The following is a 16,847-nucleotide window of genomic DNA, read 5'->3' on the forward strand; positions in this document are numbered from 1 at the left end:
TGAACTTTGGCCCAGAACTGCACTTCCTTTGTGTGTTTATATTCCCTAGCATAAAAGGGGGCTTGATCTAAAGCATGCCTTTGGTAAAAGAATGAGAGAAAGAGAGGTGGGCCCTCAAACAGATTACAGTATGTCAGGGGATTACATGCAGAACATTCCAACCCTGTTTAAAACCTTTCACTCCTTTTCTAATCTAACTCATTAAAACAAAATTCTAAGAAGCAGCATGGTGCAATAAAATAAAAGCATGGACACAATCATGTGCTGGTAAATACTAACATTGTACATTGTTTCACTCCTAACCAAAAAAATCCTGTCCTGTCAAAAAGGATTGCTAATTGAGTTCTGTAATAATTGAACCTATCATAAATGTATCAAACTAAATTTATTTTAGGATCATATAAGACACAACTGGATAAAATTCTATTTGTCAGTTTATATTTCAAAATGTTTGTTCATCCAGAATGATGTCATTTGATTGTTATTTTTCGCCCTTAAGATTGGTTCCAAATTATGAGAGAAAGCCAATTAACATTCCTTTATGATTTTTGAAAAAATAACTTTGCCAACAAATCTCTTTGGGCGTAGTGGCACGTTGACAAGGCAATAATGTTTTTTTCTCCTCTGTAACGTGAGATGGAACTTAGTATACTAAAGTATACAATTCTTCTGCACCAATATTGTCCATCTCTTCTGCATAAGGTCTAACAGCACCCTAATTTTCAGCCTTGCCATAGCAAACAAATACATACTATGTACAAAGGCTAAAATCCTAAGAAATATCTGTTAGATAACAGCTCTTCTTCCTGTAAATAGCCCAATTTAATCACTGTGATCAAGATTTAGGCTACTATTAAATGAGACCTCATGTGCAACTACATGAGACATGACTGCTGCTGACAGAGTATGTATTTCCATTCTTCACCACTAGGGGGGCTAAAATATTCACAGTAGAATTCAGACGAATAATGCAACAGTGCAGATGCACAGTCCACAAAAGTGTGTAAAAGTGTGTGTTCAGAGGGTCATTGTTATCTATGCTATAAAATGCTGAAGGTCATATAAAAAGCAGAAGGACCCAGCGTTTTTGCTTCTCTTCTGCGCCATCTTTCTCTTTCAAAAGTCCTTTGTTTTATGTTTTATTAATGGAGCTACTGGCAGCAGACTGCACGAGTTCTCGCTTTATAATCAATGCTCAGTCGAGAGACAGAGGTGAATGAATTAAAAAGCTATTAACAAGCAATGTCCTTGCTTGTTCTACTATTTGTTCTATATCTACACTATGCATATATATATATATATATATATATATATATATATATATATATATATATATATATATATATATATATATATATATATATTTTTTATATATATATTTTCTCTTCACATACTTTTTATTAGAGGCATCTGTGACTTTCTATTCATAATGTCTTTTTATTTTAAAATGTTATTGCGTGAACAGCGAAATTACGAAGCCTTCTAAGGCCTAAGTTATGGATATTAATAAGGTCGTGCTACGTTGCTTCGTATCCCTCCAATAGCGAATGCCTCGCTCATGAATATTAAGTATATCATACTAATATATCACGGCAACATGCTAATTTCAAAGGTACCGCTTATGAATATTGATTAATCACGCTGACATTGCGTTGTTACCTTCCACTGGCGAGTGTTAGGCTTATGAATATTAATAACAAAGCCTTCGCCATAGTAGAAATCATAAATTCGGCCTGTATTCAGTATTCATCCGCACCCCCGCCCATCTCCCGTCCTCCAGCGCGCGGATGCTGCTGCCATCGCCGCGAGATGCGCGTCAAACGGGCATCATCAGCATGTAGACCCCTCATCTCTCCTTCACCCATCAGGGGCTTCTTGTACCCACTCTACCAATCTGCACCAAAAATTAAAGCAACGATGTGACCTCAACGCCTCTCTTTTACGTTCCCGATAGCACAACACGCCGTTTTTAAGCGATTATTTAATGCGGACATGGGACAATCTCATCTGCATCATTCAGGTTTTCTTCCGAATAAGATGAAGTCCTCAGCAGCGTCTGCTGGGTTCTGTTCCCTGCATTGTATTTATCTATTCTGCACTGTTGCGCATCACCTGCATTTGGAATAGCGTCAAATGATGTGACTTTCATTAATTTTTTTTATTTCATTTCCATGATGGGTATGATTTTGGGATAGTACACCACTGGATATCTTTCTGTTTTTCCTTCCTTTTTTCGACTCAAATGTCCTTGGAGCATGGCCTGCGCGGTAAGTAAATATATTTGTTCATTTATATGTTCAGTGGCTTTGAGGAAGACTAACTCGTGCCTTGTGGTGTCAGTAAAATATGTTTTTTTTTTTTTTTTTTTTTTTTTTTGTTTGTTTGTTGCTATACAATGTCCGTTAATGTATAATTAAAGTGCATTATTATTTATTTATTTTGATTATGGTCTTACATGGAAATTGTCACCATAATTTAGAATATGTCAGCATTTTAAAGAAATTAAATAATAACGCAACATTTATGATGATATGATTCACCTATCAGATATATTTAGCTATTGTCAGGGTATTCATGTTCAACAATTGTTTTGTTGCAGAGTGATACCAAAAATAAGACAGAAGAATTCAGGATAAAATTATATAAATTAATAAAATCAAACGCAAGTCTGCAGTATTGTGCAGCTATAAACGTATCTGTAAGAACTGGGTATTTTTGGAACTCAGCTGGGATTCATCATGTCCGGATTAGGGTAAATGTATAGAAAACGTTTTTTTCTCAGTAGTTTTAGACAGATTAAAAAGCAGGTGCTGTATGGATGTAACCTTGCTGCCCGGTCAGTTTGTGCATCCCTCACTTTAATCCCCATCCGTATGCCTGTAATGTACATTTTCTACTATTTTACCTTACCATTATCTATGCAATGCCGTGCTTAAACCGAAAATGCATAACAAAAGTGATACAGATGCTGTCATAAACTGTGTGCCCAGCTGTACATTGGACCAAGGTGAACAGCTGATTCCTGAAGGTTACAAGGAAAGGGCATCATCGTTTATAAAGCGCATGTTTGTTGCGCGCGCACAGAGAACTATTCCTGCCTGTCCATAATGAAAAAAGAAAAGAAACGCACACAGATTATGGGTTTAAATGTTTATTAACGTAAAGTTGGTGTCACAGGCAGAAGTGAAATGGAGGCGGATTGTCATGTCATCCAAAATCGCGAGGCCTGATGGCTGATAAGAGTTGCCTTAGTAAATCTGTTCTGCAGTGGGATTGGGCAAGTGTTGATGAGCGCATGCGCAGGCCGCTAGCTAGCACACGGGTAGGGGAGAGAGGCACGCGCACAGCCCTTTTGCGGTATTAAAGGAGAGTATTTCAAATGGCGTTGAGATAAGAAGTGACTGTCTGTGTTTTGCCACGGAAATTATGTAAACACAAGCCACTGCAGTGGGTTTGCACGTTGAACACTTGGCTATTTATTTCTCACAAACTACAGACAGTTTTAATGTTTTGAGGCACAACCTAAGGACTTGAATTTTGTAAGACTGCGTATGGTACAAGTAAAACGAAATAAATACGCACCTTATGGTAATCTAATAGTAGGTATGCATATTTAAAGTTTAAGTAGGGAAGACTGGGGCTAGTTGGGGAAGTTGTTTTTCAGCAATGATTTTGTATCTAGGTTTCAAACATCTAGTTCTTAAAATAAAATTCCAATTATATTTATCATTATATTGTTTGGTAAACAAGTGGGGAAATTGTCATCTGTTTTGTATGTTGGAATTTTACACATTTCATTAACTTCCTTGTAGCAAAATAATGGTTTGATATTTTTTATGTTACCTTTTCTTTGTTTTTTGTTTCGTGAATTGTTTTGTTATTTTGTTATTTATAAATGTTTTTGTTGTTGCCTATAATACATTTTAAATTGAGATATGTGGCTTTTGTTTTGGCTATAATGTCTCATATTTAAGCAAAGGTATTCTTCTCAAATCAGCATCTGTGTATATTTATATTTCAAAATCAACATATGTTTATTTATTTAGTTTTAGTTGTAACATTACAGTATTATGAGAGATTTATTAAGTTCCTAATGTGTTGTGCGTAATGTGTTTGTCTTATTTGTCACAAAATAAAGGTGACGTACCGTATGTCTATTTTGGTCTAAAACTTTTAAGCAAGTTCAGAGATTATTTGTTAACATTTCTCTTGTTTTTGTTCTTCAGGTTCTTGACCGATGCTTTTCCTGTGTCGCTAGTTCCCTTTTATTGTTTATTAATCACTAGTACTTGCTTCATTTAGTTTACACAGAGATGGATTGGCACAATGGCTACAACTTTATTTGTTGACTTTTTCTTTATGGGGGGATATTTAAGGGAAGCCCTAATCGCCACACCTTAGAATAAGAAACATCAAACAATCTGAACAATTTGATCTCAATATGGAGAACTACACACAGAGCATCTTAGAAAGAGGCGAGGAACATAAATAAGACAAAAGGAGAGAGCATTTTCTCAATCACTCATCTCATAGCATCTGCTGAAAAGCTGCCAGTCTTCTAGAACCAACACATATAATGGGGGATTTGGGCAATAGCACAGTAGAGTTTCAACCTAAGAAGCTGGGGATGGACGGAGGAGGCCATGAGGGGGATTTCGGGGTGTCGTTGGATGACTTGTGCTCGCTCATGGAGCTCAGAGGAGCAGAGGCACTGCAGAAGATCCAGGAGAGCTACTCAGATACCGAAGGCCTTTGTCACAGACTCAAGACTTCACCCGCAGATGGTGAGTTGGCATGTGATCACATCAGCTACATTCATGTAGGCTAGTTCGGAACAGCATTACAATACTATTCTTACTACTGTATTTTTATTTGTAGTATGTATACTGTGCACAATATGTGAATTTTCTGTATGCATAGCATATCTGAAAGACTTACTGCATTTGCCAAAATGTGTAATATACAACAGGGCACACTGCACAGAGTACTGTATGCAACAATGTAATGTATATAACCTTACCTTTCATTTCCAGTGAGATTAATAAACTGGAACTAATTATAGCCACGATTATGAACATCTCTTTTGTGACTCATTATTTGATTGGACTGCCAAAAGATAAGACATTTGTACACAAAATAGGATTAAAAAAAGCAAAATAACCTTTTTATTTCCAAGGTGATACTGGACACTGATATCATATTCAATGTGATGAGGTCATGTGTATGTCAGTTTAGTATACTTTTTTAAATGTTTATTGTGGAATAATGCTTACTGTTTCACTTACTATTGTTAAAGAATAGTAGACAGTATGTTGTGTATACTGCATATTATTCAGTAAATAGTAAGCAAGAATTGAATTTCAAACATAGCCTTAATCACACATGTAACAAGAACTTTGACACACGCTTTTATGCTCAATTGCAATTAGCTTTTTCTAAAATGTAAGAAAAGTGTATAAATTCAAACCCTTTAAGCTATTCAATTACAAGATACATTTTGTGTAACACAAGATGAACACAGAGCTTTTCTCTGTGCTTGTTTGTCATTTAAAAAAAAAACTTTTATTACTGCTGTTTCATGCTTTGAATGATCTGAAGCTGTTAACTAAATAAAATCACAATTTTAGTCTGCTAAGATTTGTGTTAAGCTATTAAAGAATGTAAGAATGTTTTATTGCACTGGCTACTGGAAGTTGATCCTACTTTGTGCTCTGATAATCACATTGATTCGCATCTTGTTCTGACCACTTGCTTTCAGACCAAGTCATGCGGTCTGTCTGCTTCACTATTTGGCAGCCACATTAAGGTTACTTTTTAAATTTATTGTAAAGCCCTCTCTTCCTTTAATGCTGCTCTTTGAAAAAAATATCTTCTCTTCAGAAACCATGACAGCAAGACAAAAAGAGAACCTTAGGGGCATTGATGGAAAGATGAAAGGGTAAAAGAAAGAACGAGATGCACTGAAAGTGTCTTTCAATTCCAGTACTCTGCAGAAAGTGGATCGCCTTGGCTCATCATAGTCATCTAACTTGATTTACTTTTATACAACTCTAAATTCTGGTCCCCTAATCTAATTGGACAAGCGTTATTTCAAGAGTGCAGTATTTAGGATGACAGCGCTGGGACGCTTCACTTTTTGTATCACTCTGCTTGGCTGTGTGCATGACATTTGACATCTGGAACTATTTTCGTTGGCAGTGCAAAAATATACAAAAAAAACTGGTTGTACTTAGTCTAAAATGTAAGTCTTGATATTAACTTCTTGTTTGCTGTTGTGCTGAATATCAGGGCTTCAGTATAACACCGCTCTTTCTTGTGTAATATTGCCTAAGAGTGTAATGTTCCAGGAATAGAGACTGAACAAATGAATTAACCGGGCCAATAGGAATACGTTGAGGAAATAATTTCTACAAACCACTGGAGTAACTCAATTAGGCTTTACAGTGAAGGGTGGGTAAGTGAAAGAGGCTCTGATGGAAGATGAGATGTTGCCAAGGGCAGCAGGGGATGAGTGGCAGAGTGAGGATGTAGAGAGCGTGACAGTCTGTCTGGGTCTTGCTGCCAAAACTCACACCCTGAGGTGCATCCGAAACACACTGACTTAACCATCTGTGCCCTGTGTTCTCCTTTTCAGTCCTCTCTTCTTCCTTCCTCTTACCCTAAAAGGTCAGGGATTGGCTGCTTGTGCTAACAGAATTGTTTGATAACTAATAAGCAGACCCCTATGGAATTTGTGTTCACAGAACTCTGCAGAAACTCTTCAGATTTGTTCGCAGAATTACAACATCTGTCATTCACTGAAGTTATACATATTCCCCACCCCTTGCATGTTTGTTGTTTTGGCTAATTTGATGATGCTTTCATCTACCAATAAGAGTTGGTTAACACTTTTAGCTCCATTTAACAAATTTTACTATGTTTAAATCCATTCCATAGAATTTTTGCTTAAAATCAACACAGAAAATATGAAGAAGAATGCTAATAGACATCCTGGATTTCTCTAAACCTTTTAAATCAAGAAAGACTGATTGATGGATCAAATTAGGGAAGTTCAGAATGGAATACTACTGCATAGTGTGCAATACTGCCTACTATTGTTTTTTTTAAAAGAGTATGTGAAACAGTTGCCATTATTATAGCATACATTGATGTCACATGACCTTCTTCATGTTGTATTTTGGTAGTGAAAATGGTTATTTTGCCTTTTAATTTGATTTTAGTTCAAATGTCTGAACTAAGTAATCTGATCAAATAATGAGTCAAGAAAGAGCTGTCAAAAGTTTTGGCTGTAATTACTTCCGGTTTATTCATCACACTGGATACACTGGATAAGGGAGGTCAAGTCAAGCGCATTGCAGTGTGGGATTCAGTAGCCTATAGTGCATTGTTCTGTTATGCTGACCATTTTGGCAAATGCACATACTAAATATTGTAGAAATAGAGTAGTATGTAATTATGCTATTCACAACGGGGCTAAAGGCACCCCTTAAGGAAATGTAGCTTTTTTCATGGTCGCAAAATGTATCAATTTTGCATCAATATTGATGGAGCAACATCATTTGTGTGAAAAGAAATAATAACGGAAGGTTATTTCGATTAAAATTCAGTTTTTAAAAAAAGGTTGTGTGGGAGCCTTTTATCCCACACTTGGGATAAAAGGCTCCCTCACCTGGGGTAAAAGGCCCCTGGGGGGTTTAAAGTGATATCGTGTAGATACCGGGGTAATAGTTATAGAGCACAATTTGTCAACTAATGCAAATAATTTTGAGACACCAAGATGCTTTTTTGAGTAACAAATTAAGATGATGTTTACTCAAAATAACTACTTAAGAAAAAAGTCAGCCATTTTCTGTTAATATCAAACACATTTGGCATTTTCTTACATCATAAGTATTCTATAAACAAACTAATATGCATTATGATTGGTTGAGTCAATGTAAGCCCACTTTGAACATTTTTATAACAAATCTATTAAAAAACAATGTGTTTAATAGGGGCCTTTAGACCCTGCAACAGGGGGCCTTTTACCCCAAATACTATCCTTTCACTTATTGGACAGTTGTCACGATTCACTGTCTGCCCTGTGTTTTGCCTCTGTCATCTGTTCTCCCTGGACTACACTTCCCATAATCCCCTACTCTGATCACTTTCAACTGTTTCCAGTTGTTCTCACCTGTGTTCCATTCCCTCATTAGTCAGTGTGTATTTAATGCCCTGTTGTTTGCTTAGTCCTTGTCAGTTGTTATGTGTTTTGATCTCCTGTGTATCCAGTGCCCATCGTGTATGTTTTCTCTGTTCCTGTGTTTACCCCGTTATTCTGTACTTCGTTTATTTGATTAAATACTGTTTTGCTGCACCTAGATCCAGCTCTCGTGACTTCCTTCCAGATGTTACAACAGTTATTGAAAAATGTTTGATTTAATGACCTTCAACAAAACTGAAAATTAAAAATTTGTATTTTTTTTTGTCTCAATAGAAATGTTAATTTCAGGGATTTTCATTAGCTGCATAAATTTGCAACATTTTTAAAAAGATATAAAAAATTAGATTGCCTCAAAAGCAACGTATAGGCTCCACATGCAAAGATCTCATGGATCAGGACATTTGTCCAGTGTGTAGTGACAAACCGGTGTTTAGCAAAGTACTGTGGTAGTTTTTGCTATTTAGTGTTTTGGGAGAAAATAAAATCAATGGAGCCTTTTACCTCACGGAGCCTTTAGCCCCGTTGTAATCTACTGCCCTTAAAAGCATTTGTGTGGACAATAAAAATTCTTCAAAGCCATTTTTCTCAGTTTCAGTGTTAGTGCAGTTACTGCATTTTGGCTGTGTTGGGCAGTATGCCTAAAAGCTCTCACTGAATTTCCATAAGTGGTATTTAATTGTTAACAATGACAACCTTCTGTTAGAGGTCTGCAACCCTGATGGAGATATTTGACTGTACCATGTCTTGCTGTTTCTTCAGCATCTCATAGAAGGTCGCCGCATTTTTTTAGACACTGTCAAGTTACAAAGTTTACAAATTTTAAAAAACACATCTTGAGACACCTGCGTTCTGTTTCATTTGTTGCGCTTCATCTAGCTTGTTTTAAGCACAGATGTCTCAAAGATTCTTAATTCTGAAGAAGTTCAGGCTGCAAAGAGGACTTCATGTGACTTTTATACTGTTACACATGAATCCAGATTATTCTTCACCAAGAAAAGTTTCTGCGCTTGATAAATGGTAAGCCAACGATTTTCCCCTCCAGCTCTAGTATGCTGAGGGGCCGCCGTGCCTTGTTAAACTGTGTATGTTTAATGTTAGAATACTGTTACAGAGGTTGCCTACAATGCTTTCTTAAAATACAGCATATTGCAAAAATACTTGCTTGGAGATGAAATTATAGATTAAGATATATTATTAAGAGTGAGCAATTTCTGGTCCAGTTCGAGCTTAAAATCTGACATACCGGTCGAGTCACACAATCTCAGATAAGGGTCGAGATCTGGCTTCATTTTAAGGCCCGTGCAGACCTCTACCTTTTGTCCCTCCCAAAGGACTGTCGGACAACCCTGCAGACCTGGAGAAACGTCGGCAGGTGTTTGGACAGAACTTCATTCCTCCCAAGAAGCCAAAGACCTTCCTTCAGCTTGTGTGGGAGGCTCTACAGGATGTTACCCTCATAATCCTGGAAATAGCAGCCATTATTTCCCTTGGACTGTCCTTTTACCAGCCACCAGGAGGGGACATTGAAGGTGACTCCGTCTCCAAATTCCATAATAAAGTTGATCTTAAAAAGTATTTGCACACTATTGAAGTTACACTTTAAATATATAAATGTCATTATATTAGATTCAAAATATGAACCCAAGTGGCATCTGCAAACAAATGCTGCTAGACTTTTTCTCAGAACTAACTTCACTTTTCTGAGCCATATTTGCTGTTACGGTTAACGAACTGGTGTCAAGTGGATGTTTAATCGATGTATGAAGTAAATTACCCTCAAGTTCACACAGTGGTCCTAGCAGAGTATGGGCATGTTCCATAAGTTTGACAAATACATCTGTGCCTTAATTTTGAACAACAAACTTTTTTGTGTGAAATGTTATTCTTGGAAATGTGTGCTTGTGGCAGTGAGATGGATAGATAGATAAAAGAATATAAAGGATCTCAAGAGATACTTTAACTCAGTGCCTCCCACACATATTTTACCTCTCTCTTTCTCTCTGCAGCATGTGGTAATGTGAGTGCAGGTGCAGAGGACGAGGGAGAGGCGGAGGCGGGCTGGATCGAGGGTGCAGCTATCCTGCTCTCGGTGATCTGCGTGGTGCTGGTGACTGCGTTTAATGACTGGAGTAAAGAAAAGCAGTTCCGTGGCCTGCAGAGCCGTATCGAGCAGGAGCAGCGCTTCGCTGTGGTGCGGAACGGCACAGTTATCCAAATCCCTGTGGCTGAGATGGTGGTGGGGGATGTTGCCCAGGTCAAATATGGTCAGTAGAGTTCAAAATTGGCTCCTCAACCCCTGTTTTTAAAGCATGATTTAAAGCTGAAGTGTGTATTTATTTGCAAAGGGTAATTCATAAATCAGAATTGTGTCTTTGAGCAAGGCACTTCATGGGGAATTAATGCATGTAATTTTTTTTTCAGTTAAATGTTTTTAAATTAAAATACTCTCTCCTATCCCAGTTTAAAATGCAGAGACAACTATAAGTCATTGGTTAAGTTGCTTTGGATAAAAGTATAAATGACTGCTTACTTAAATTCTAATATAATTAAAGGCACAATTTATATGTCATCATGTCATTATATGACATATGTCATCATGATGGCACATGGATGGCCGCCTCGGTGTGGAGCGCTCCTATTGTTTTGTCGTTTTTGTTTGTTTGTCCTGTGTTTAGTAATCTTTTTCCAGTCAGTTTTACCAGAGACGAACTGCTGAACATTCGACAGCTTATACCAGACTGTCTTTTCAGTTTTTGAATATTCAGACGTTTTGCTAGACATTTTAGTTGGAGGCGCGGCTTTGTTGTTCAGGAGACGCAGGCGAGGAAGACGAGCCGGTGCGCTGGTCATACTCCTTCTTTTGAACAACGCTGCCGAGCATTCATCTTGTGAATCTCCGCTCTCCTCCTAACAAAACGGACGAACTACATCTCCTCACCTGCACAAACAAGGACTTTTCAACCTCTGCTGCCTTGTGCTTCACAGAAACCTGGCTGAGTGAATCCATTCCGGACAGCACGTTACATCTGCCGGACTTCCAGCTGTTCAGAGCGGATCGCATTGCGGAGTTAACGGGGAAAACAAGAGGTGGTGGAACATGCTTTTACATCAATGAAAGTTGGTGTACAGATGTAAAAACATTAAAGAGGATGTGCTGTCCTAATTTGGAAGTGCTCTTTATTAACTGTAAGCCTTTCTACTTGCCACGGGAGTTTTCCTCGTTTATTCTGGTGAGTGTGTATATCGCACCAAACGCGTGTTTGAACACAGTGCTGCAACAGCTGGCTGATCAAATCACAGACACGGAACAACAATACCTGGACTCAGTTATTATTATTCTTGGGGATTTTAACAAAGCAAATTTCACAAGTGAACTGCCCAAATACAAACAGCACATTACATGCCCAACCAGAGACAGAAATATACTAGATCATTGTTACACAACAATAAAGGATGCATATCGCTCTGTCCCTAGAGCAGCTTTGGGACTCTCTGATCACTGTCTGGTTCACCTTCTTCCAACCTACACAGGCAGAAATTCAAATCAATCAAGCCAGTTGTAAGGACTGTAAAGAGATGGACCAATGAAGCAGAGCGGGAACTACAAGCCTGCTTTGATTGCACAGATTGGAGTGTTTTTGAGGCTGCAGCCACAGACCTGGACGAGCTCACAGATACTGTTACATCATATATCAGTTTCTGTGAGGATATGTGCATTCCTACTAGGACTTATTTAAAGTTCAACAATGACAAACCGTGGTTTACAGCAGAGCTCAGGCAGCTTCGTCAGGCCAGAGAGGCTGCTTATAGGGGTGGGGATAAAGTCTTGTACAATCAGGCCAGGAACACACTGAACAAGGAAATCAGAGTGGCTAAAAGAAGATACTCTTTTTACGACCCTGCATCAGTGTGGAGTGGCATGAAACAACTCACAAATTACAGGACTCCTACCTCCAACCCTGTGGTGGACCAACAACTGGCTGACGACCTGAATGTGTTCTACTGCAGATTTGAAAGGCCCAATCTCACACCCCACACCCACTCTGACCTTCACATCACACAAACACCAACATCTCCTGCAACTCCCCCCTCCTGCTACTCAACATGCACTTAACATCTGCGAAGATGATGTGAGCCGCGTCTTTCGGAAACAAAAGACGAGGAAAGCTTCAGGCCCAGATGGCGTCTCACCAGCGTGTCTTCGATCCTGTGCTAACCAGCTGGCCCCCATCTTCACACAGATCTTCAATAGATCACTGGAGCAGTGTGAAGTCCCATGCTGCTTCAAACGCTCAATCATTATTCCTGTCCCAAAGAAACCAAAAATCACTGGACTTAATGATTACAGACCTGTTACCCTGATGTTTGTGGTCATGAAATAATTTGAGAGACTGGTGTTGGCCCACCTGAAGAACATCACTGGACCCTTTCTAGATCCCCTTCAGTTTGCTTTTCGAGCAAACAGGTCTGTGGATGATGCAGTCAACCTGGGATTGCATCATATCCTGCAACATCTGGACAGACCAGGGACATATGCAAGGATCCTTTTTGTGGACTTCAGTTCAGCTTTCAACACCATAATCCCAGCTATACTCCAGAATAAATTACTCCAAATCTCTGTTCCCATGTCTATCTGTCAGTGGATTACCAGCTTTCTGACGGACAGGCAGCAGCTTGTGAGACAGGGGAAACTCACTTCCAGCACCTGTACAATCAGCACTGGTGCCCCCCAGGGATGTGTGCTCTCCCCACTACTCTTCTCCCTCTACACCAATAACTGCATCGCCAAGGACCACTCTGTCAAGCTCCTGAAGTTTGCAGACGACACCACTGTCATCGGCCTCATCCGAGATGACGATGAGTCTGCATAAAGAAGGGAGGTTGAACAGCTGGCTGTCTGGTGCAGCCAAAACAACCTTGAGCTGAACACGTTCAAAACGGTGGAGATGATTGTGGACTTTAGGAGAAACACCCCAACACTGACCCCCCTCACCATTCTAAACAGCACTGTGGCAGCAGTGGAGTCATTCATGTTCCTGGGCACTACCATCTCACAGGACCTGAAGAGGGAGACACACATTGACTCCATTGTGAAAAAGGCCCTGCAGAGGTTGTACTTCCTTTGCCAGCTGAGGAAGTTCAACCTGCCACAGGCACTGCTGATACAGTTCTACTCAGAGGTCATTGAATCTGTCCTCTGCACTTCAAAAATTATCTGGTTTGGTTCAGCTACAAAATCAGACATTAGAAGACTACAAAGGACAATTCGGACTGCTGAGAGGATTATTGGTTGCCCCCTGCCCCCCTTCAAGAACTATAGACTTCCAGAGTGAGGAAAAAGGCTGTAAAAATCACTCTGGACCCCACTCACCCTGCCCACTACCTTTTTGAACTGTTGCCTTCTGGCCGACGCTTCAGAGCTCTGAGCACCAGAACTGTCAGGCACAGTTAAATTGCCCCATTGAGCAATAACTGTGTGCAATACACAGTTTAGTCTTTTTTTTATATTTATCCAACACATCCAACCTCTTCTGCCATTTCATTCCTCTGAGAGAAAAAACAAACAAAAAAAACATTTGCACTGTACATAACAGATAACAGATCTGTATTTGATTGCACTACGTGTGTGTATGTAGGTATTTGTGTGTCAGTGTATGTATGTACGTGTATAACTATTTTTTATTTTTTATTATTATCTATGTCTTGCTGCTGTTTTTGTATTGTTGTACACTGGAAGCTCCTGTCACCAAGACAAATTCCTTGTATGTGTAAGCATACTTGGCAATAAAGCTGATTCTAATTCTGATATGCATGGAAATTATTAAAATACTTATTTAAATATACATTTAATTTTATTTGATTTAATTATTGACTATAATATTTAAACTTTATTAAACTATGTAAACTTAAATCTTAGTTTATAAGAATTTATAAAGAATGCCTTGAAAGATTTTACTTAATATTGCTGATTAGAGGAAGTAGTACTCAAAGGCTGGCATGATGTAATTGATCTCTTGCTGTCACTCTGGGGTCTCCTAGGCGACCTCCTGCCTGCGGATGGTGTTCTTATCCAAGGGAATGACTTGAAGATCGATGAGAGCTCCCTCACCGGAGAGTCTGATCATGTACGCAAATCCACCGACAAGGATCCCATGCTGCTGTCAGGTAGGGAGTAAATGTTTTATAAGTGAACATACATACTTGTGAGGGTTTGTGTGTAGTGGGTTTGCCATATGTGTGTGAATATTTGAGTGTGCTATTGAATCTGATTTACCATTTGTTTTAGAATTAAGATGATTAGAAATCCAAACAAATCATTGCTGCAGCCTAGTGGTTACAAATCTCGGTTGTTAACCAAAAGGCTGCAGTTTAAACCTGCAAGGTACTATACTGACCTTTTAAAGGAATAGTTCACCCAAAAATGAAAATTCTCTCGTCATTTACTCACCCTCATGCCATCCCATATGTTTGTGACTTTCTTTCTTCAGCAGAACACAAATGAAGATTTTTTAGAAGAATTTCTCAGCTCTTTTGGTCCATACAATGCAACTGAATGGGTGCCATAATGTTGACACTCCAAAAATCACACAAGTCAGCATAAAAGTAATCCATATGACTCCAGTGGTTAAATCGACATCAACTGTTTACTTATGCTGTATACTGTAACACTGTGTCCTAAGCAGGTGCTACGCTACAAAATTTCAGCAATAAGCACATTTCTATCCACACCAAACGTGAAACTGCTGAATGAAATGCGGCAATCACGTAATAGCTAATCAGAAAATATTTATTTTTGGTTTTAAAGGAACCAAAAATGGCAGAACGTAACCAAAAATGGGAACGAAGTGATTTTCAATTGTTTTGGAGTGAAAACTTTATTTTTAATTGCTGGTAACTGGTTATAAATGGTTAATTTCTTAATGAAACCAAAGGCCAGATGGTGTATCACAATAGATTTTTGGAACTACACCACTTTATGTTGCCTGGAAAAATGAAACATGTGCTTTGATCCTGAAGGAAACTGCTGCATCACACATTTCTTTACCTAATTGCCCGTTGTGGATGTCACATTCAGTAACTGAATACCTTTTTACAACTATGTATAATTACTACATACACAGTACATGCACGGTTAATCCAGATACAGTGAAAACATTATTAGAGGTAAAAAGTATATTTCTCAGTTGTTTCCAAGTCTTCACTGAATTATTGTTAAATATGATGCATAATACAGATTTAATGCTGCCGTGTTTTGACTGAAAAGCAGATCTGTAATTAAAATGATACTTAAACTGTAATTAACTGTATGCTTGTGTCATGTGTATTGTGTTGATTCATGTCTTTTATTTTGAAATTCTAGTTCCTGGTTAATGTCATGTGTTCCTGTTTCCCTTGTCATGTGATTTCTGTTTTCCCTCCATGTTCTTGTGTCATGTTTTCATTGGGTTATTGTTTAATTAGCTTGTTATGAGTTCTGTTTGTTCATTGGTTTATGTTCTCCCATGTCTTGTATTTAAGCCCTCATGTTTGCATTGTCTGGTTGTCAAGTATTGAATGTGAGTGTAGAAGTTTAAGTCAAGTCAAGTCAAGTCAAGTCAAGTTTTGTTTTGTAGTCAGGGTTTTTGGATTTCACGTTCTGTAATTAAAACTGCACTTGGGTTCTCATCATCATCATTGCCAGCAGCCAGCACACGTTACAGCTTATGATTTCTACGCTGATAAATCCACCACACAAGAAAAAAATGTATAGCTTATTTTTGCTTATTCTGGTGAGGCAAGTGGCTTATTTTCAGCTTGTTTTTCCAGACCAGTTTGCTTGTTTCTCTTGCGAGATCTGGCACCACTGCAATTGGTATTTCACCCACCCTTAGTGCAGAGTACTGTCATTTTAAAAAGAATGTTATTAACCGTTGTTTTATTTTGTTCTAACTGGTTACCATTTGGAAAGTAGGCTGTGGAACTTCTTAACCGGAACGAGAAAAAAATACAGTTTATGCTCAGAATGAACCGAAATGGAAAAACGTTTAATTTTTGTCCCTGATAGAAATTAAGCGATTGACAAAATGTAGTGTTGCTTTTTTCGCTTGATGCTGTTGTGGCTGGTCAGGATAAAAAATCTTGAATTAACATGGAAGAGAGACCTTTAATCGCTTAACAGTTTATTGCATCACATCTGGTTGGGACAAGGTATTTTCTTTGTGTTCAGAATCTGAAATCAATCAGCAAGGTCTCATTTAAGGCTGACATTGTTTCAGTTGGTCTTAATGTATGTTTTTTACTGTTTGGGGGATGGGCATGTCTCAAAGTATTCTGCCAATAAAGAGCTTGGGCTAAATCTCATTGACTTGCTTTAATGAGAGAGTGTCCCTGAAATCTGATAAACAGGTTAATCAGATTCCTGCCTTTTCTCTGCTTCCTGGAGAAGTGGTCAGATTAGGCACTCTAGAGACCTGCACTTCTACTTTCTAATGATCGCAGCTCACCAGAGCAGCACTTGTTACTCTGTTTGGCCACAGCATAGTCAAATGTGAAACAAAAATCTAGGGATATATTGCACGCTTTGACATTTGATGTGAAAAATTATTTGCATGCAAAACATGATTAGGATAGTCGTTCCATTTTTAAATTGGCATTTAATGGAGAA

At 38.5% G+C, this 16,847-nt stretch overlaps 1 protein-coding gene across 4 annotated transcripts in view; it reads left to right on the forward strand.

Moving 5' to 3' along the window:
* Positions 1-1,808: 1,808 nt before the first annotated feature.
* Positions 1,809-16,847, forward strand: part of LOC127424394 (plasma membrane calcium-transporting ATPase 3-like) — a 39,187-nt gene continuing 24,148 nt past the window's right edge. For all 4 annotated transcript variants that reach the window (XM_051669558.1, XM_051669555.1, XM_051669556.1 and 1 more), the window contains exons 1-5: positions 1,809-2,267; positions 4,227-4,784; positions 9,535-9,732; positions 10,210-10,467; positions 14,243-14,368. In XM_051669558.1, the coding sequence (XP_051525518.1) occupies positions 4,577-4,784; positions 9,535-9,732; positions 10,210-10,467; positions 14,243-14,368 (790 nt within the window). In that variant the 5' untranslated portion in view covers positions 1,809-2,267; positions 4,227-4,576. The remainder of the gene's footprint in view (positions 2,268-4,226; positions 4,785-9,534; positions 9,733-10,209; positions 10,468-14,242; positions 14,369-16,847) is intronic.

This window comes from Myxocyprinus asiaticus, chromosome 33, assembly GCF_019703515.2.
Source record: "Myxocyprinus asiaticus isolate MX2 ecotype Aquarium Trade chromosome 33, UBuf_Myxa_2, whole genome shotgun sequence".
Taxonomy (NCBI): Eukaryota; Metazoa; Chordata; class Actinopteri; order Cypriniformes; family Catostomidae; genus Myxocyprinus; species Myxocyprinus asiaticus.